The sequence below is a fragment of the Parasteatoda tepidariorum genome, chromosome 5, assembly GCF_982258835.1.
Source record: "Parasteatoda tepidariorum strain Cologne lab strain chromosome 5, Ptep-v5.0, whole genome shotgun sequence".
Taxonomy (NCBI): domain Eukaryota; kingdom Metazoa; phylum Arthropoda; class Arachnida; order Araneae; family Theridiidae; genus Parasteatoda; species Parasteatoda tepidariorum.
In genome coordinates, this window is record NC_141759.1 from 115,649,732 (window position 1) to 115,673,171 (window position 23,440).

At 27.4% G+C, this 23,440-nt stretch overlaps 1 protein-coding gene across 2 annotated transcripts in view; it reads left to right on the forward strand.

The window, feature by feature from the left end:
* The window catches only part of betaggt-I (geranylgeranyl transferase type-1 subunit beta), a 38,401-nt gene extending 16,579 nt beyond the window's left edge, over positions 1-21,822 (forward strand). For both annotated transcript variants that reach the window (XM_043052273.3, XM_043052272.3), the window contains exons 5-9: positions 1,251-1,383; positions 2,336-2,381; positions 6,378-6,562; positions 14,306-14,414; positions 21,344-21,822. In XM_043052273.3, coding sequence (XP_042908207.2) covers positions 1,251-1,383; positions 2,336-2,381; positions 6,378-6,562; positions 14,306-14,414; positions 21,344-21,489 — 619 coding nt within the window. In that variant the 3' untranslated portion in view covers positions 21,490-21,822. The remainder of the gene's footprint in view (positions 1-1,250; positions 1,384-2,335; positions 2,382-6,377; positions 6,563-14,305; positions 14,415-21,343) is intronic.
* The last annotated feature ends 1,618 nt before the right edge of the window (positions 21,823-23,440 follow it).

A 23,440-nucleotide genomic window follows, 5' to 3' on the forward strand; every position in this document is an offset into this window, starting at 1 on the left:
AACATATTAAAAAAAGTATTTATATTTTAAAAACCGTGCAATTACACAAACTTTATCAATTATTTACTATGCTTGTGTAATGTAATATGCATTACTCATTCATTCAGTTTCATTAATTCTAATTCATTTGTCATGAAAAGTTTCACTGATGCTAGTTTTAAATGTTGGCTAGTATCCTGTGTCAATTGGAGTTTTTTTTTTTTTTTGATCAATTGGAATTTTTTAAAGTAATTTGAAACAGCAATGTAACTATCAACCATTCGTATTATTAGCTGATAAATTTAATAAATAATTTTCTGTTGTTGTCAAATAAGCATTATGATTTAAAAATATACAATTTCTGCTTCTACGTAATTGTAAAATCTGGTTGACATGTGCTTTAGCGTATAACAATAATATCGAATCGGTCCTTGAAAAATTTGATTTTAGGTCCTTGGAAGTCATTGAAAAATCCTTGAATTTTTTTTCAAAGATTGAGTGGGAACCCTGTCTAAAAATCTTGATCTGGTAAAAGAAATGTTAGAAGTACAGCGTTGCCACTCCACAGGGAAACCTGGAATATACAGGGAATTTAAAAATCACTTAAGATAACAGAGAAAATGCAGGGAATTTTGAGTTTTTCTTTAGAAACTAGAAAATGCAGGGAATTTCGTTTCTTATTTTCGTGTTTTTTTAAAAAAAATAGTAACCATTCAATTTATATTTAAGGATGTTATTTCACCTGTATTAAACTATTTTATTTACTATAGCATTATTTGTTTTAAGTATGTTCAGCTATTCCTTAAGTTTTTCCAGCAATTCCAACTAGTATAGTTAACCCAATACATCTCATACAAGTGCACAGTGATTGCAATTTTCCTCTTAATATATTAATGTACAGTATTTTTTTCCCTCCAAATTTCAGTGGCAACCCTGTTATTTGACAATTTCAATTTTCTTACATGTGTGCAAAGATGCCAGCGTTCCTCTGCTCTGTGAGAATTTTTTTTAGTGGTAGCGAATGTTATTTTATAATTTAGTACATGTGATTTAAATTTATTTTTCCCACCAGAGCATGTGAATAATTTAAAAATTCTGTTAAAGCTTTCCAGACTCTCAGAGTGGAACTTAAATTGTTGGTATCAAAATTCTGAAAATATTCAACTTTACTACTCAATATACAATTTTACTACTCAATAAAATATTTCGCTAATTTCTGTAATTTGAATTTTTGGAAGATGTACTATATACATGACTTCCTCTCATTATAGCTTCCGACCCATGAATCTTGAATGTGAAAATGATATGAGGTATGTCTATTGTGCTTCATGTATTTGTTACATCCTGCAAGATTGGTCTCATATAGATGTACAAAAAACAGTACAATACATCAAAAAGAGTAGGGTAAGTTTCATTTTTATTACACATCAGTCAAAAGACTGTTTTTTTTAAAAAAAAAATATGTATAAAGCTTGTTTCATTCATTTGGCTCATATTTTAGGATTCAAGAAATCATTGAGTTAAAAATCCATCCTAAATGATTAATTTTAAATAATCCCTGCAAATGACAGCTTGTGTTCATAACATTCCTAAATTATGCTATATCTAATACATAATAACTATAAAAAATTTGTGAACTTAAATGTATGGTGCACACAAAAAAAGGACCATAAGTCATTTATTAAAGATTTGAGTTCTCAGGAACTATTTGACCAATTTCGCTCAAAGTTCGCAAATCCATCATAAAAAAAGGTATGTTTATTCAGAAAAAGTATGTGTTTGTGTCTGATTTTGTAACTTAAAATATTGTAGCATATTTGACGTCCTTCCATTAAGATTGAGTCCTAGATCGTGAAGATCCTATCATCAGATCAAAAGTTACTCAAGAAGGTCCTTTTTTTTTTCTTTTTCGCTCTGTGCACAAAATCCACCATTTTAAACTTAAAAAAAGGTAGTCAACTTATTACAAATGATCCGCTAAGTGCACCACCTTCAATTTAACTGTATGAGCCGGCAGAGACAATCATATAATAATTCATTTATTTACATAAAAATTACATTGAGCTTAATTTATAAAAAAACAAGTTTCTAAAATAAATTTTTGAGAGAGAAAAAAACTTCAGTTTAATTCATTTATAATTACTGCTTGATGAAAATAAATTTGCTTCATGTTTTTTTGAACGCATATTTTAGATCTGTGTAGTAAACTGTGAATTAAATAAATGTCAGAAATCAGTTATAATTTAACCTAATATTTTATAAGTAAACTTTTTTTTTATGCAAAACATTAAGTTTGAACTAATATTTTAAAAATTCATGCATGTGACTTCAAATCTTTTTCTTTCTTTTTTTCTAGAATTACGATGGAGGAATAGGACAAGGGCCTGGTTTAGAATCACATGGTAAGTATATCAAAGGGATTGCTGCCGTTAGGCAATTACTATATGCGACACTTTGAGAAGGTACAAAGTTTATGAGTTTTACTGTCTCAGCCTAGTTATTGTGAATGTTTACTTTTTTGTGACTTTATAAGCTGCCTTTAATCTAGGTCTTTCTCACTTCACATACACCTTTGTAAGTGAAATTTTCATCGTTAGTGTATTACATGGGTGCTACTCTTCTGTCCTGAGGCTGAAATCAGTCTTTAAAGAAAGGTCATAAAATTTTCCAAATTTTTGTTCTTGAAAAATATTACGTATCTTCTACTAAAATGTATAAATAAAAATTAGTTTTTATTGAAAATATTGTTATTTTACATAATTATTTCAAAATTATATTATTTCTATATAATTTCTATTTTTGCTTCTATTTATTTGCATCTGTTTTGCCATATATAATTTCTATTTTTCAATAAATTAAATTTTTCACATTTTTGTTCTTAAAATATAACGTATCTTCATAAAAATATATCAATAAAAATAAGTTTTTAATGAAAAGATTGTTATTTTACATAATTATTTCAAAATTGCATTTCTATATATATAATTTCTATTTTAAATGTTTTTTTAATTTTTCAGTAAGTAAAATTTTCCTCATTTTTGTTCTTAAAAAATATAATGTATCTTCTATTAAAATATATCAATAAAAATTAGTTTTTAATGAAAACATTGTTATTTTGCATAATTATTGCAAAATTATCAAATTATAATGTCACAGAAAATGTACTGAAAGTGTGAGAGTGACTGACATCTGTTTATGCAAATAGAATTTATAACTGATTCTGCTTGAGGTAGCATTTTTTACCCCTTCGTACTTTGAAATGCTGGGCAAAGTTATGTTAAGATTATTTTTTAAAAATGATATTTATAGGGCTAGGGCAAAATATTGATGATAAAATGAAAAAAAATAGATATAAATGGCTCCAAAAAATAGTGGTTTATTATTCAAAGATTGGTGTTAAAAGATGTACAAGGTTAGCTGTTATCTTTGTTTTGTATGCTGTAAGGAATAAATTAAGAAAAATGTAAATAATTGTATATGTATTCATTTTTTTCTTTTAGAAAAAAACAATCTAATCTGATATAATTATAATATGCATTAAGGGAAGGTATTTTTTGAAGTCAGTGAGCAGTACATTTCTGTAAATTCTTGTAAACAATACTAGACAGTGTTAATTGGTCAAAAACTAAGTTCAGGAGTCTTACAATGTTTTCAGTATGGCACCCATGTGTATGATTTCGTGATAAAATCTTTTACTTGTATAGTAAATGGATAATAAATGTTTTGAATAAAAGTAATTTTGTTAATTATTAAAAATCGAAACTTAATTAGGCAATTGTTTTTAAATAAATTGAATAGAAATAAGCTATATTTCCTTCTCTCTCTCTCTCTCTCTCTCTCTCTCTTTTTTAAATAAAAACTTCTTTGTGGCTGAAGGTGATTTAGCTAATCCATTTGTGCCAAATTATACTGAAGAAAAAACAAAGCAATAGAAAATAATCCTAAACTATGCCAATAATTCTTAAATTTGAAAACTTAAATTTCTCAGAACTAAAAAAGAAATAAATTTTATTACATGCATTCAAATTCAATGTTTAGACTGAAAATTTGAATAAAAAGAAATGTTATTGCTGGCATAATTGAAAGACGTATTCCTGCACAAAATTCATCACCTTTGCAATATTTTTGAAATTTGACTTTGCTTAGCCTAATGTTTCTTCAGATAGTTTCTAAAGAGTTTGCCAAACAAAAAAGGTAGCAGTCATTCCGTCACTTTTGATATTTCTGCTGTGGAATATAAAGTATTCTGTAATGACCTTCCTTAATGTATATTTTGTCATTAAAAATGTTCTTAGAACACTATGCTTAGTAATGAATCATAAATTAAGCCACTAAAAATGCTTTCAGGCTGTGATTTATTCAATAGGGTTGCCACTCCACAAGGAGAATAAGGAAAACCTGGAAAATACAGGGAATTTAAAATAAAGGAGAAGTTCATAAAATAACGGAGAATTTTGATTTTTTTTCTTCACAAACTGCTAAAAATAACAAGAATTTTGTTTCCCCCTTTTGTCTTTTAAAAAAGGGTGTCCACTCAAAGCGTAATTTATGGGATATTTAAGGATGATATTTCAGCTATACTAAACTATTTCATTTACTATAATATTATTTAAGAATGTTCATCTGTTCCTTTTTTTCTCTAAGTTTTTCCAGCAATTAAAAATAGTATGGTTAGCGTAATATAGCTCATACAAGAGCAAGTAATTGTTGTGTTTCCTCTTGATATATTATGTATAGTAAATATGTACAGGGAAAACACAGGGAATTTTTTTCCTTCCAGATTTGAATGGCAACCCTGTTAGAAAAACAGTTTGACTGAGGATTCATCTTAAATTCAGTTCCTGAAGAAGGAACTGCAATTGCACCAAACAGTACAAAAAATAATTTTCTATAATAAAATAATTATTTCTATTTTCAATAATAAATTATCAAAATATGAAAACATTCAGTTTTCCAATTAAATACTGTTTTGCAATCCTCAGTCAGATTGCATTGGATTTTTTAATAAAAGCTGTTTTTGATGAAACTCCTTCACGATATATCACTACAGCTATTTTAGAAAAAATGCAACCAGAATAAAAAAAATTTATTATTTTATTATAGTGTATATTTTTTGCTAATAAAATTTTTTAAGGGACTCATTCATCAAATGTTGATTTTTTCCTGCAAATTATTTAATAATGCTGCAGTATTCTGTTATTGTATAGTATTCTGTGCTGTATTACATGTTAGTTTCTAAACTGTTAAAATTAAATAGATATAGTATTTAGAATGTTCTGAACTGAATGAAGTTTTTTAAATCTGAGAAGCATTTTATATACAAGAAATTATTAAACCTACTGGTGAGTTTTATGTTCAGAGTCTATCTTTGAGTTATCAAAAAAAAAAAAAATTTATCTGGTTGAACTTTATGTAATAGAAATATTACCTTCATATTCAGAATATTTGCAGTGAAAATAATATTACCTTTCAAAGGTGTTATAAAAATGCAAAATCTTTAATCCAATATAGAATTTAAAAAAAAAAAAGTTTTTTTTATGCATCTTTTAAATAAACTCTCTTAATACGATTCAAATCAATATTTTAATAATTGTTTCATGTGCCCCTTGAATAAAATAGTACTAAACAATCAATGTTAAATAAAATTCGCCTCATTTTGCAAAATTTCTTAATCAATTATCTATGAATCTATTCACTCTTCAAGATTATGCCTTTTGCAACTTGAAAATTTAAAAAAAAACCTTAGATGAGTTTTTAGTAATTCATTTTTGATTTCGACACAACCTTTTCCTTTTTATCCAGATTTTCTTGCTTCCAAAGTCATCATTTGAATGACCATGAAACTTATGACTATTTTAATGACATTTGCATTTTTGTCTCTTTTAGAGGGTTTTTTTTTTTCTTCAGATTTTTCAGGAATTCTTTTTTAGTTTTGGAGCATTGTTTAAATTCTTTAGATATTTTCCCTTCCCCATTTTTTATCATTTTTATGGCATTTGGTAATTTTTATTATAAAATGCAAAAATATTTTTATTAATAATTTTATATTGCGTATCACAATTACCTTCAACCTATTATGCTATTGATATTAAATCTTTAGAAGTGTTCTTCGTTATAGGAATCCATCTTCTCTGATTCATATTGTTTAAAACATTACAGTTTTCTGGGAAAGAATTTTCTATCGTCCACTATTGAAAAAACTGTGTGATTTAATATACTGGAAGTTTATATGTTCATTCAAATTTACCCACCCTTAATATGGCTTCAGGCAAAGCATTTATTTTTTAAATTCAAATTTACCCACCCTTTATCTGGCTTTGGGCAAAGCATAGCAACATCTGGTGACACTTTACTGTGTGTTATATTTACCTTGAGTGATAGAAATGCTTCATTTATAGGAGGTTCTACCTTCTGTGCTGTTGCATCTCTTTATTTGATGGGAGAATTGGAGAAGGCGTTTTCACTCACAGAAATGAATGCTCTGAGGCGGTGGCTCGTTTTCCGTCAAAATCAAGGATTTCAAGGGCGACCCAATAAACCAGAAGATACATGCTACACTTTCTGGATTGGAGCCATTCTCAAAGTAAACAAACCTCATTTCTATTTTAAATTAAAAAAAATATTAACATGAATCCTGAAATTTTGTTTATACAATGTAACTGTTATGTAAAATAATTCTGTCTCATTTCTGTTTTACCCTTTTTTTTCTGCCTTAAGACAGGGTTGCTACTCCATAGGGAGAATGGGAATACAGGGAATCTAAAAATCATCTAAAATTAACTGGGAAAATGCAGGAAATTTTGAGTTTTTCTTCAGGGTGCTTGGCGTTTTTAAAAAGGTGCTTATTTTCAATTTTCGGTTTTTAAAAGTCCTTAAAGGTGCTTTTTTTCATTGGGTGTTTTTAAAAAGTGCTTAATTTTCCCTTTTCCAAAATAAGATATTTTTTTCTTTACCATGTTAATTTTTGCCACAAATTATCCAGAAAGAGGTTCTATTCAATGTTTTCACAATTAATTCAACCCCAATTTAATTCTGCGTACCGTCAGTCCGTTGCGTATGAAAACGCTAATCGTTTTATATATTTCATGAAATGCTTGCGGGTCAGCATGTGCTTATACTAAGCTGGATTCAGTGGGAAGGATTTTTCTCGACTCATGTGCAACTCTGCTGCATTTTGCAAGAGATTCTCAATTTCAGAATTCAATTTCCGCCCTTTGAAATCGAATCGAAAAATCTCTCGAATTTTTGCTCATTTTGGGAACCAAATAAACATTGTCAATTCCTCCCCTTCCCCCCAATAGCGATAGAAAATTTTATATCTCTTCTTAGTTTTATCGCTAGTGACACGTCCTTGTGTTTGTCACTGGCAAGCTAATGGCATTTTCGGGATATTCTATTTATAGAACAGTTCCATAATATTTGAACTTGACTTTGGGATCATTCATTAATTACGTATTTTCACGTGGGTCCCCAGAGCAGTAAAAAATATGAAAGCTTCATCACCTCAAAATTTCCATCCCCCTTTTATTCATTAAATTTAAGAATTAATTGAGAATTTTTAGCTTAATGTTGTTACTTGAGGAGATCATCCACCAACTGTCTAAAAATTTTGTAAACATTTGTTGTACTTCATTGCTTTTTTTTTTTTTTTGCTTATTTCTTTTTATTAATTTACTTTTAAAATTTTTAGTATTAATTTGTTTTATGAGTAGAGCCTGACTAAGGCAGGGGCATACAGAGCAGTTGCCCCAGGCCCCCTAAATCGAATAGAAGGTTTATTTTAGGCTTCCTTCCTTAATGAACAAAATATCAGTACAGTGTAAAACCCATCAGTTTTATGTTAGCTTTTTCATTAATCTATTGCATGAATGCAAAAAATCTATGTTTCATAAATCTATTGCTTTTTAGTGCGAATTCAGCTAAATTTTTGCAATTACGATGGACAAATTCGACCAATCAAAAGCTTTTTTTATTATTTTTTTTTTATTTATTTTTTTTTTTTTTTATATCACAAAATGTGATATGTTTACAAAAATACAGGCTTCTGATTCACTTAATGAGCCATCGTAATTTCGTAAATTTAGCTGAATTCCGCCCTCATGTCAGCAAGGATATGAATTTTTTGCAGCTAGATAACAAAGTTAACAATCAGAAAATTGCATTCGGCATGATGGTCATAGAAATGTCAGAAAATCAATGAAATGGACGGAATAATATTTCGTCTGCCCATTTGGGGGGGGGGGCATTTATAGCTATTTTAGGTTCTAGTCATTTTTCTTGTTATATATCTAGAATGAGGTGAAAAATTTAAATACCTCCATACATTTCGGTTCTTCATTACTAAAATAGTGAAGCAGAGGAGGGGCCCCCAAAGAAGTTTTTGTCCCGGGCCTCAATTAAGCTAAGTCGGGGCATGTTTATGAGAGATCAATAATCTTTAGAGCCAAGCTTTTAAAAAAGTATGAAGTGAGGGGCTTTTTTAAAATTTTAAATGCAGCAAAAAATCTTATGGTTAGTAGTGAAAAGATTAAGATTTGTCATTCCAAAAAACTTTAATTAATTTCTTAATGATTAAAAACAATTGAAATAAAAAATTTTATTATCACAGATTTATTAAATATTAAGATTGTTGGGTAAGAATGTCTAGCTTCAATACTCATTGTATTTACATCTCAAAATTATTTAAACATTTCATTAACGAAATTTAAATACTGAACCAAGTAACAAATAATAATAAAAAACATTCCTTTAGGGGCCATTCATTAATTTACATTTACCTAATATGAATTTATTAGAGTTTTTTTTTTAGTCTGCTTAAGAGGTAACAGTACCCCAAAAAATGACCAAAATATCAATATTTTTTTAATTGCTTATAATAAAACTTCAAGCTATTTCAAATGCACTGGAAAAAAATCATCTCTATCTACATTTTTAAAAAAGTTATAAATGGTTTTAGATTGCCCTAAAGCAGAAACTTGATCAGCAGACAGACTTTAAAGTGCTTTTACTCATAGATGATAATTTTGTGTTTTAATCTTAATTAAATCCTTAAAAAAAATTTTCGATTTAAGATGAAACTTTGAAGTAAACTTTTTTATCTTAAGTATAATACACTTATTTAAACTGTGCATGGAACAAGCATTTTATGAGGTATTACAATTTTTACAGCATGTTATGTATACCTAACAGGAATTTTTAACCTTTTTTTTCCACTTTTTTACAAAATAATCAATACAAAATTTTCTAATTGATATATCAACAAATAAATGCATGAAATTGTTAAGATAAATATTGTAAGCACTAGGAAATTAAAAAAAAAATTTGAAAATATGTGCAAAATAAAAAAGCCTTAAGGATTTTGAATTTTTTAAAGTTTAAAAAAAAATTAAGCAGTTTAATTATTTTTTGAAGATAAATTATTGATTATAAATTAAATGAGCATGTAAAGCATCCACAAAATGAATGATTATACCTTTATTTAAAAAAAAATTTGCAAGGTTACTGTGACCCCTTAATTCTTTACATATCTTTATAAATTCGATATGATCAATAATGTTTATCTTTTTAATGTGTTATTGAATATGCTTTTATAAATAACTCTTATTTAAATCTAAAAAATACTCTCAATAACCTTTTTAAATAATAGTTAAATTAATTATAATTTTGAATAAAAAAAGTTTCACGTAATTAAATAACATAATTATGTAATTATTAATTTAAAAATAGAATGAGCTACTTAATATTGAATATCTTTAAAATTGTGTATAAATTGTTTTTCTGGTGGCTAATATAATCAAGAAAAGAGTTCTTTCTCAGAAACTAGATAATTTATCATGATCATGTAAAGTCTTAGGATATTATTTTGCATTTTGTTAATGTATTTATGAAGAACTTTCAACAATAGGATGAAGGAAAATTTTCTTATTAGTACACATATATATCTTTATTATAGGATTGGGATTTTGATGTCAAAAACTGGTTTTAGACTTGAAACGTCAAAAATTTTTGAAATTTGATATAACTCAAAAACTTGTGACAAGTTTCATTTGGGTCATTTTATTAGACATTAAATCGTGAAAAATACTTGCATTATAAACTATAATTGAAAATTATATTAATGTATCATTTATATAAAATATGGCCAAAATCCATAAATTATTAATTACTTTTTTCTGAAAACATGGTACTTTTAATATATTAGAAGTAAAATCTTTGAGTTGTTAATTATTATCAATCTAAATATTGATTTTAATTATTTTATGCCTAAATTTAGGCAGATTTTTTAGATTAAGTGAAACTTAAGTGGTTGCCAATAACTGTCTGATCTCAACTTATAAAAAAAATTTTTTTTTTTATTCTTAATGTTTGTTATTATTACTTATGTCCAGGTTAGCAGTATATGTCTAATCATGATAACGAGGTTCTGTGGGAAATTCAGGCAGCCAAAGAAAAATTTTCTATCTAAAAATATTCCTGCAAAATATTTTATTCTTAAAAAAATATCTCGCTTTGAAAATTTTACCTTGTTAAAAAACATAAAGTGTCAATTTGTGTATTTATTAGTTTGAATTCCTTAAGTTTATGAGTGGGACCTTAAATTACTACTATTTTAACATATTTTGATTTTTAACAAAGGCTAGCTTATTCAAGAATTATGTAAAATAAAACAAATTTCTATTCTACAATTCCTATTCTTTCAAACAAATTTCTATTTAAACTTTACTTTCCAAATATAGTTTTAAAAAGTTATTTTACTGAAAGAAAAATGTTAAAATTTTTGGGAAAATTTTGATTAAAAAAAACTGTTTTAAGGAAATATTACGGACTGAGATTTCTCCTGCATACATAAATATTGACGATAAATATAATATATTCCCTGATAAGTAAACTAATTATAATTTATAAAAAATATAAATGTTTTTTTTAAATGAGTTAATAATTTTTTCAATTCAAGGATTTTTTTTAAGTTTCCAGCAATATTTGGTACAGTTATTAGAATAAATTTCCTAATTATATGTTATAATAGTTAAGTAGGTCAACATTCTAGTCTATACAGCTGAACATCGATTGAAAGAACGGTTTCGAATTCCGTTCTTATTCATACAAAACTGAAAAAGGAACTTAGAGTCATAAGGACTTCAAAACTTTTTTTTCTTTATCGCTTGCTTTGGGGAAAAGAGGGGTGAAAATGGAATAAAATGAAAATTGATTTTACATACAAAGAATAAGATGATTGTTAATTTTTTTTAAGGATAATTGCTTTTTAATGTTTTTTTAATAGTTAAACAAATAAGGGGATTGGATAAATTGCAATTTGATATTTTTATTTGCAATTATATATTTACAATACTATAATGTAATACACATTTATATTTTTATGTATATTATAATATGCATTTTTATTTATAATTATTTAATTTTTTTCTGCACCAAACTTGGGGTTTTGGCAGTAATTTTCAAAACAAAAAGAATGCAATTTAAGATAATTCACGGACATAATATTGATGGAAAACTTGTAATTTCACATGTATGTTAATTATAAATACTTCATATTTAATAAATACTTCATATTTATTATTGCTAATAATTATCATTATGCCAAAATTTTGGGTTTTTGGCAATTGTCAAAAACTTGCCAACCCTGTCTAATTATGATACTTTTTTAAAGTGCTTAAACTAGTTTTTGAGTGCTTGAAAAGTGCTTATGTCTGGTTGAAAAATTTGACTATGCACCCTGTTCTTTACAAAATGGGAAAATTCAGGGAATTTTGTTTCTTATTTTCGTCTTTTAAAAAATGGTGACCACCCAAAGCGTAATTTATGGAATATTTAAGGATGATATTTCAGCTATACTAAACTATTTCATTATTCAGCTGTTCCTTTTTTTTCTCTACAAGTTTTTTTCAGGAATTAAACCTTGTATAGTTACAGCTCACCCAAGAGCACAGTAATGGAAGTGTTTCCTCTTAATATGTTGTATAATATATACAGGGAATTTATTTCCCTCCAGTTTTGAGTGGCAACCCTGTAAAAAAATTAATTTAGTAATGCAGTGAAACCTGAGCAATTGACCACTTGTGAGACAGGTGGTCAATTCTAAAAGGCAGAAATTTGCCAGTTTGATCATTTAAAATCAACTAAAAGAGGTGGCCATCATAAAAAGGATATAATAATGTTCTTAACAGTTTTCACTGTATTATGTAAATATTTTAAAGGGAAATGTGTGTATTGTTTATATTCTGATTTGTTAGTGTGAAAAAGCAAGTTTATATTTTGTGAAATTTTTAAGCTTAAATTTAAGACTTCTCTCCTGGCTTTTTTTTTTTTAGATTATATTTTTCAAATTGTTGCCCAATCCTTCTATGCCTTGTGGATCAGGAATCTGAATTGATAACTTCAAAGTCATGAGTTGCATAAGTTATTACCTTTGTAGAATACTTAGCATAGACTTTATGTAATCAAACTTTGAAATAGCACTTACTTTAAAATTAAAAATACATTTTAATTCAAATGCCAATTCTGCCTATGCCAATATAAGAAGGAAATTATTAACTTGATCATAATTAAACTAATATTTTTAGCACAAAATTACAATAATGTTCAAAATTGTTAGAAATTTTTTTAATAGCATATTTCTGAGATAAATAATAATAGTGTCTGTATTTTTATCATTATTTTTGCCATAAATTTTGTGAATCTTTTGTGTTTTACATTTGTGGTCAAAACTTTTGACTCTTGGATTTTTTCCCTGAGTTTATTTCTAAATTTGAAATTTTTCAAATGTATTTTTGTATTTTAAAGGAAATTTGGAAAATATGGAATTTGAACAGCTTTTAATGCAGTTAAAATATTACATAAGCATTGAACCCTTCTTCATCCTTCCAGAAAAAATTAGCAAATCATGTCTCGAATTGTCTTAAACTGCTGTGCTTGAGTGGTGTTGTTGTTTCTTTTTTTATACAGTCGAACCTTGCTATAGTGAACCTTCAAGGGACCGAAATTTCGGTTCACTTCTCTATATCCGTTCAGCAAACAATATTTATGAATGGTTCCTAACACCCCCTTTTATAGCACATTATTTAAATAAATGACTGAAAAATAATACATAGCAACAAAATGTGTTAACTTTTATTACTTTTCGTCTTGTGTACAAAAAAAATTTTTAATCTTTAACTGATGAGCAATCCTCAATGTCAGATATGGAAACACTCCCCGACTCTCGGATAATTTTTCCTGAATTCATGTTATTCCGCTTTTTAAACCCATCCATTCGAGCACACAAAAGTAGTCTTAACAAATCGTTTAGCAAATTCATCGGCTTTGACTTGAAGCATTGTGGCTTCTTAAAATGCTGAATCAATTCCAGGGTGCGTAGCGTTTGTGAAAAGTACTTAAAGGTGCTTTTTTGGGGATTTCGTTTTTAAAAGCTTTTAAATGTGCTTTTTTCAGCTGGTGTTTTTAAAAAGTGCTTTTTTTCCACAAATAATTTTTGTTTCTTCAGTGATATCTGGTGGATCCCATGCATTTCACGTAAAATGGGGTGTTTGCTACGTAATCATTCGCGCGGACTTCATGTCGTACCCACACGTTATGACTTGCGTATGCGCGCACACTTAAAACCGAAACCCGAGTGCTCCAATTCGGATAGAGAATATCAGATCCTTATGAAATGTTTTTCTTTTTAATTTAATTTTATTTTATTCTTGTTTATTTTATTTTACTTCTAACACTTTTTAGACTTAGGGGGTAAGGGTACTTTTGTTCTGAGTTCAGGGTCAAGTTGAATTCACTCGGTGATGTGGGAAAGTACTGATTGTTTTGATTTACGTCCGTTTCTTTTTGGGTTTTTTTTAACCCTAAAACTCTTTATTTTTCAATAATATCATTGATTGAATATGAATTTTTTGAGTGCTTGAAAATTTTTGTAAAGTGCTTGAAAAGTTTTTAAAAAGTGCTTATTTTTGATTCAAAGATTTGGCTACGCACCCTGAATTCAATAATGAAGCAAAGAAGAAAAAATGCTTATTGCTACATTCCATGCTATTGGTGGTTTAAAAAATTGGTATAAGTATTTATTTTGAAGTATTGTATTTTATATATATTATAAATGAAGAAAATAAATCAGTGGAAGACAGAAAAAAGTTCATAATATTCAACTTCTTTTTTTTTTGGTTCACTATATCCATAAAAAATAACATACGTGGGTAGCAAGGCAACGGGGCGAACATTTTGTTCACTGTATCCGGGGGTTTGACTGTATAATGTGCAGTATATTATTTTGTATTATATATTTTTTCATTTACTAATGTGTCTTTTTTATTTATAGATTTTAGATTCTTATGAGTTTGTGAATGTTCCTGAAGTTTTAAAGTTTGTTCTTTCAACTCAGGATAGCATTGTGGGTGGAATGTCTAAATGGATTGACGACTCTCCCGGTAACTCTCTCTCTCTTTAAATTGCATATTATCTTAGCATAAACCTTAGTTACGATGTAAAGGCAAGCACAGGGTCAGAAGTTTCTTGTTTAAAACCAATCTGCTAAAATTATTAAGAATATAGGCTATAATGCAAGAAAATGAAGTAAAAAATGTTTAGTAATGACTTCATTTACACCAAAGTAAGAAAAATGTGTGGATTTCATTTGAGTATATACAAAAATTATGGCAGTATTTTAGCATAAACCTAGTTATAATCAGTGTTGCCAGGTGCCGATAACCGTTCACCCCCAGATGGCGTTGTAAAATCCCCTAAAATTTTTGAAGAAACCCCAAAATTTTTAACTTAATGTATAAATATTAAAAAATAGTACAAAAGTTAAATAATGTATAAAAAACGTTGCTTTAATACTTTTTAATATTTTATTATCAGCAAATTAGTCGTTTTTACAATTCAGTCGTTACATTATCTTTAATTTCTACTAAAATATTTAAGATATTTTTTTCAATGCTTTTTGACACGCACATTTTTTCATAAATATTTTATTATCAACGATTTAATTTTTTAATCCTAACATTTTGCTTATATTTCTGATAAAATATCCAACATATTTTCGTAAATGCTTTCTGATTTGTATATCTTTTCACTGTTAAACATTTTTAACATGGAAGAAGTAGGTACAAAATTTTGACAACCATTAGAAAGTTCATATGGAACGCGCAAAATAGCATTAGCTGAAGTTATAGACATTTTTTTCTCAATTTGTCTTTAATATTTAATATGGAGTTTGAAAATGGAATACTTAATAAAGCTAAAACAAGAGTCCAGCGAAGTAAACTTAAGTCGAGTACTAAGTAAATTTAAGTCGAGAATCGAACTAAGAAATAACTTACTACATTCAACAAAGGGGTTAAATTCTAAAATTAAATCTAAATCTTTTTGTCTTGGTTTAACATATTGATTTTCATATTACCATCTCACACATTCATTTATAAAATTTGATATTAGAACGTATCCAAAATGAAACTAGAAAAATTCACAAATAACCCTAAAACAAACCCCTAAAAACAAATTCCCCTAAAATACCCACTGAAGATAAAAAATCCCCCTAAATTTATGGGGAAAACCCCTAATCTGGTAACACTGGTTATAATATACCATGTCAAAAACACCAGGGGAAAAAATTTTTATACCCATAACCTCAGATTTTGTTGAAATTTGGTGAATTGTATTAAGGTGTGTTAATTGATGGCCAATGTTAACCTTATACTAAAAGTTATCCTTACAATTAAGTTTGACCTATCATAAACAGCAGCATAAAATAAAATGTGTGCATCATATCTGAAATACTATCTGCCAGAGTCTTTTTACTTAATATGTTTGTGTAGTTAATTTTGAAAAATAATTGTTTATTTTCAACTTTATATAGTATAGTGCGGCTTTCAGACTCCTTCAGACACCCGGCTCGCGTCGTGGCTGGTACTATGGTTACAAGAAACAGGGTGGTCCCCCACCTGGAAAACCTTGAAAACCTGGAATTATCAGGGAACTGGAAAATTTAGATAAAAACCTGAAAAAATCAGGGAATTTTAAAGAAAAGCTGGATTTTTTTTATAGATTTTCTTAATTTAAATTATTTTATGATCCGTTATACCGACTTTTTTTAAATGGAAATTTTTCGCGAAGCAGTTGAAATATCAACTTAGCAATATTTTGCATGCGTCAAAATTTACTCCATTAATCCCTATAAAACTAGAATGCCACATAAAACCCATAATTGCTAAATTAATGGAGAAACCTTTTTGGAGACAGTTTAGGAAAGGCAAAGATTGTGGTGGAGGTTGAAGAAGGAGTTAAGATATTTGCTTCTGTTTATAAAAGTAGCATTTGTTTCACTTCTAAACTGTGGATTGAATCCATTTATCGTTTGTTTCGATGCTTTAAGTTTTTTTCTTTCTTCTGACTAATTGGTTAAGAATGTTTTAGTATTTTTAATTTCATAAAATTCACCACAAATTGGTTGGTCATAATTTAATAGATTATATGTTATACTCTTTTTCTAAAAGCTTTTGTACACCCATTCACATCTGTGAATTATTTTTTCTCAACAAAGCCAATCAAATCACATATTTTCTTACAATCACTAACAGCAATGTTTGTCAACAAATCATACAATTTTTAATGCTAATTTTCTCGATTTCATTTTAACCTTTAACAACATATTTTAATTTTTTAAAAAAAAAGATTCTTTTAAAGCAGTGGTTCTTAACCTATGGGTCGCGACCCAAAATTGGGTCGCGAAGCATATTTCTTGGTTTGCACTGAGTCGAACCAAAAAAGTTAGTAATACACCAAATAATAAGTAATACCAACAGCGTTTGGATGCACCAAGTAGTAGTGGTTTTATAAATTCTGCCAAACAAGCTCATGTGGCTTGGCATATTGCAAGACAAAAGAAACCCCATAATATTGCTGAAAAACTTATAAAACCTGCTGCCATTGACATGGCACGTATCATATGCGGAGATGAAAGTTCAAAGAAATTACAAAAGATACCATTATCAAATGATACAATTCATTTACAAATTAATGATATGTCATTTGATATTAAGAATCAACTTATTTCTGCTATAAAAATTGCTGGTTTATTTAGTATTCAACTGGATGAAACGACAGATGTAAGTAAAGATGCTCAACTCATGGTTTACGTGTGGTATCCAGGTTTAACAGATATACAGGAGGACATTTTATTTTGCAAACCAATGTCAACAGCAACTAGACGTGAAGATATTTTTCTTATGGTCGATTCGTTTTTTAAAGAAGAAGGATTAAATTGGAATCAGTGTTTCAGTATTTGCATCGACGGTGCAGCTGCCATGACAGCATCTCAAAAGGGATTTTCAACAAGAGCAAAACAAATGAATCCACAAATTATATCGATTCTTTGTTTGTTACATAGACAAAATCTTGCTTCAAAAAAATTATCATCCGAATTATGTATCGTTTTGGATGAAATTGTTGCGGTAGTCAATTTTATCAAATCTTCTCTGCTCTTAACTGTCAATCAAATCAAATTTGCTCTTAACTGTAGAATTTTCCGCGAACTGTGTTTCGAATCTGGTGCAGAATGCGAACATTTATTATATTATTCAGAAGTTAGATGGCTGTCCCAGGGCAAAGTTGTTCAAAGAGTATTATCATTACGGACAGAAGTTGAATTATTTTTGAGAGAAAAGAAACACCTATTAGCATCTAAATTCTCCGAGTTGAAGTGGATTACTCAAGTTGCTTATTTGTCAGATATTTTATTTGAAATAAATAATCTAAATACGTCTATGCAAGGACGTAATCGTACTATTATTGAATTAACTGAAAAAAACGATGGCGGGAAAACCGATCAAAAATTTTCACCGTTTTCTGGTTTCCCAGTTATCTGGATACCGGATAAATGGTTCTCTACTGTACAAAGTGACCAAGCACTTCGATACAATTTCTACTAAAACACTGAATCTTTATGTGCTTTCTGGTTAAAATTAAAAACCGAAAAGCCAATAATTGTTAAAGAAGCCCTAAAAGTATTATTGCCCTTTTCAACAACATATATGTGTGAGGCTGGTTTTTCGGCTCTGTGTGTAATCAAAAACAATTACCGGAACAAGTTAAATCCTGAAATAGATATAAGGTGCTCCTTGACAAGCATTCAACCGAGGTTTGAAGATCTTTCAAAATGTATTCAAGCACAAGGTTCTCATTAAAACTGTATGACTTGCATTTAAAATTTAAAAGACTTAAAATATGTATTGATATTTCTTTTTTTTTTTTTTTTAAGGAATAAGTTAAAATGTCAATTATTTTCAAAAAGTTATAAATATATTTTAATTTGGTCAATAAAAATTATTAAAAACACTTGATTATTAATTAAATTTTCCTTGGATCAAAAAGTACTTTTGTTTATCTTTATTTTTAAAAAAATAAATAAAAAAATTGCAAGTTAAGAAAAATTATCATCGTAGGATTGAAGATTTTTTAAAAATATGATCTAAAATGAAGCAATGAAAAAATTGTGACTTTTTTTTGGGTCGCGACATGAACATATTTCACAAATTTGGGTCGCGGCTTAAAAAGGTTAAGAACCACTGTTTTAAAGATCAACCATATGTTAACATAGTTATATTAACATTTTGTTGGTAAATATTTGATTTTTAATTCAAAATTTGACATTGTGTAGTAATAACAATGTCGAAAGTTTCTTAATGTTACTCTTTTTCCAGAGATGATATTTCCTAAACTGTTTCTCCTTTTACCTTAAGAAAATCGTAAAAATAAGGGAATGTATGGGAAACATGTTAAATGTTGTATAAATAGAGGATATCAGTTTTTTTATTCATATGTGATTATTGGGAAGGAGAATGAAACTGTTTTTTTGTTCTGCACTGTGCGTGTTTCTAGTTGTAAAAGCAAACAAAAAAAATTAACTAATCTAAGCTAAAAAATCATTTAGTTAGATAGGAATTCTTTAAATATTTTAATTTCAAATTAGAAAAGAATAAAAATAAAAAATTTATCCAGTTTTTTTCTATGAGATATGTAATAAGAAAGTTGACAATTTTGCCTTTGTGACATTAATTTTTTAGTACTGCTTATCGTTCTTGAAAACAACATTGTTTAAACATTTGACTAGATATTGGTATTGACAGATATTGGTTTAAAGAAAATATGATCAATGAACTTCACAAAGAGTACTGTTTGGATTAAATAAAATATAAATAAATATAAAAAGTTATTAATGCGTAATCGCCTGAAATTATTGTTTTTTATTAATTATTTTTTTGTTTAATGAAAATTAGGGATGCAACAAATATTCGATTACTATTCGGCCAAGTATTTTTTGACAAAGTTTTTATAGATTAAATAGAGTTAACTAAAATAGTATTTTTGTTATGCATTATCAGATATAGTCTTTACACATCTTTGTTAAGTTTTAATATTCATGTGCTTACAAAATTATGTTGTGGAAGAGCAAAATTTCTGTTTTAAGAATCTAGATTGTTTTCTTTTCTGTTTTAATTATATCACAGCATTTTAACTGAGCATTTTATGATAGATTTTATTTTTACTTTTTTCTAGTACGGTAAGACAGATAGCTGGTAACAGAAAAAAATGCTGTGATTTTAAACCTTAAGGTTATATTTTAAGAAATTAGAATGCTTTTTTTTGTCTCTTTTTTGCCTTTTTTTTATTAACTTTTTATCAAAGTTTTTATTATGATACAGCATTTTTTAAAGAGTGTTTCTGAAGAACGTTATTTTTGATCTCCACAACTTGAAAAAGCTTTAAATTTTCTTTTAAAAATTAAGAATTTTTTTTTTCGTTTCTATTTAGCTTTTTTTTTAAAAAAAAAAACTTCGGTTTTTATCAAGAGTTTTATTATGGAGCAATTTAGAGAGTTTCTATCAGAATTATTTCTTTTTTCTACCCTTATTTTAAAATGTTAAAAAAATACAGTATAATTGGAAAAGAGATGTTCAGTTTAAAATATGATATTCCATCAGTTTAGTTTAATTATGATAGATTTTTATTTTTTATGTTTCTCTTTTGTGTATAATTTTTTGTGGGCATTTTTAAAAGCTCTTCTGATAACTTTTTTTCTTTTAAAGTTTTGTGTTTACTTTTTTTTCAGAAAATACTATTTTCAGTATTAAAGTTTTGTCTTAAAAATTAAGAGAATATTTTTTGTTATTTCTCTGTTTCTTTTTTATTCAACTTTACAACTTCAGTTTCCTTTTTGTAGCTATTAGTTAGTTTTTATTTATCTTAAATATTTCTAATAGATAACTTTTATAATTTTTTCTCCTTACCCCACACTAATATAGCTTTTATAATTTTTTCTCCTTACCCCACACTAATATAGCTTTTATAATTTTTTCTTCTTACCCCACACTAATATAGCTAAGTTTTGATTAATTTTAAAAAAATGAATAAACTTATTTATATATAAAAAAATATACATTAATGATTTTTTTTTTTTAAGAAAAATGCTACTATTCGGCTACCAAATATTTGGTATTCAGACAATTTGTTTGGCCGACTATTCGGTATTCAGCAATTCTGCCAAATTACAGCCCTAATGAAAATATACTAACAATACTTGTCAAAGTTTTTTTTTTTTTTTAGTCTCTCTGTATTTGCTATTCAGTGCACTTTGTGCAAAAAATATATTCACGTTAAACTTTTTTTATTCAATCAAAACAATATATTTTACATGCTAAACATATTATTTTCTCCACATCCAGCTTGTACCAAAATGTTAAAAATTCAAAAAAATAATAATAAAAAATATCTTGCTAAGTTAAAATAAATGTACTTTAATTGTTTTTTCAATATTATATATTAAAAAAATATCATTTTACATAAAATACTCTACAATTTTTGTACTTTTATTGTATCCATCCCATACTTTGTGAAGAAAAAAACACGCTAACCTGGAAATTTTAAGATTTTTACCTGGAAAAATCAGGGAAATGTAAAACCTGATTTAAGTAGCCACCATGAAGGAAAAGGCACTTTGATTAGGGGTGTGGGGTGAATAATTTTGCCTTAATCTTGGCATAGGTTGTCGTAAGTAAACCAATTGAGACCTTCTTTCCTCCATTTCACCCCCAATAGAAACGTGGTCTCGCTTGTTACCATAGTAGCAGACAGCCCCAGACTTTTATTTAGCCTGGAAGAGTTCTCCTCTAAGCCACACTATAAAGGTATTTTATTATATATTTCATATAAATTAATCAGGCAGAACTAAATATATTAATAATTAAAAGGGAAATTTTTTTTCTGAGTGTTTGTGGTCTCTAAGTTAAGAAATAAGAATTGACTTTGTATGAAAGTGTTGTGGAAATATAAATAATAATGATTTAAAATTTGTTTTCAGATATGCTTCATACCTATCTAAGCATCAGTGGAATATTACTGTTCAACAAGAACTTACCACCTTTAGTTCATCCTGCGCTGAACATCAGTGAACGAGCGGCTCATTCGTTGTCTCACATTCATAAACAATGGATGCTCCAAAGTTGATAGAATACATATATCATTTTAAATTTCCATACACAAGCTTTAAAAAAATATAAAATGTGAGGAGTTTTTTTTTTTTTTTTTTTTTAACTTTAATGGTTGGAGTGTATTAAAACTTGGTAAATCCATATTGGAAAAGTTTTAGAATAAGTTTTAAAAAAAGATGGAGCTTCAAATAAAAGTCATCAGCAACAGGGATGTACAGAAGATTCTGAAAATACATTTTGATGGATTTGACATGTTTTAATATCCAAAGACACAATTATTTTCATTTCTGTTAAAAATGAAATATTAATCCATAATTTATTTAAATATAAATAAAGTTATTTTTCTAAATGTTCTGCTTTTTTTCCTTGTTTTTACTGTTGTTTTTTTTTTTATAGGTTGACTTTTTTTTAGCAATAAATTAGCAATTTTGAATTTTTTATTCAAATATAATAGAACAGAATGACGATTTCCATCACAGATTTTTCATAGTTGTAGTTGGATTACAGTGTAAAAGCATTATAAAAAAAGTGTGATTACAGTGTAAAACTATAAGCATTTAAATACAGTTATAGCAATTTTTTAAAATTTTGTCAGTTTTTTTTTCCTAATTTAATTTATTCAGTTAATTTTCAGGGTTCCTTAATATGTTTTTTTAATTCTTTATGTTATGGTTTTTCAAAATAATTTTAAGTCAAACTTTTCGAATCCAGAGTAATATATTAAAGGATAAAATTGGCTACCTCTAGAAATTATGGATTGTAAAAGATGGCTGGTATAAATTTTCTGGAAGTTTCATCCCCTTTTCCCTCCTCAGTAAATTACCAGTTTAAAAATCTCCGTATGTATCTAACCACCTAAACTAAGATAATGTGAAATATATAGTTATTTCAATGTTTCTAAAAACAGATAGTGTTTAGTGGTCTAAAACCTGTCAGAGCATTCTTTTTAGACAGAAAAATCATGATAGGATCCTTATTTTACAAAGATTTTTGGCTGTCATAAAACTACCATATATTCCTGTGTACAAGTCGATCCTTTAAAGCTTTTTAATACGAGATAGCAAATTTCTGTTATGTCTGTTGTATTAAGTTCACCGCTGAAAAAAACAAATATAATATGAAAATTTCTAAAATTAAAATATTTATAAAGAAATTATTAAGTCTACAGAATTTTTAAAAGTTAATTTATTCAAAAGTTTCAGTATTTTTATCTTTTCTTATTTTTTTCTGAATGTAATTTAAAGTATTATTTCTACTTAAAAAAGAAACTTATAAGTAAAGAAAATATGAGAGAAAATGCAAAATTAATTATGTGTAGCATATTAAAAAGAAAATATGAGATTCTTCATAATTGTCTGATTCTTTAAAAAACATTGATATTTCACGATCAACAAATAACGTGTGAGTGGACCCTCTGATTTTTATAATTGGGTGTTTGAAAAGATTACTTGCACACTGGAAATAGAAGTTATAATGGATTATTTATGTATCGCTTAATGGTTTTTTTATTGTTAAGATATCCCATTACATTTTTCTCTTCCATCATAACAACTGATGCATTAAGTCCCATTTGCTATTTTATTGATGCAATGTTGATTAAAATGTTTGCACTGAACCATTCATTCCAATACAGCGACTGAATTTTAGATTTAAAAAAAAGGTTTTAAGAAATTATTCAATTCACTATTTTCTTTGTTACCAGGCAGAAATGTAACTTTGAATCACTTTTGTATAAAAATAAAAAAAAAACATGACATTTGTATTTCAAGTACTAGGTGCAGGCGTGATAAAAAACAACAGTTTTCTGGTTTAAACCAGGCTTTTTGGTTTTGACCATGTAAAAAAAAAAGAGTATCTACTAATACTTAAAGCTCTTATTTGAAATTAACCAAACCATTTTAAAGTATTTCAGAGTATTTAACTATTAATGCATTCAATATACAATTCAAAATATCAACTTCTGTACA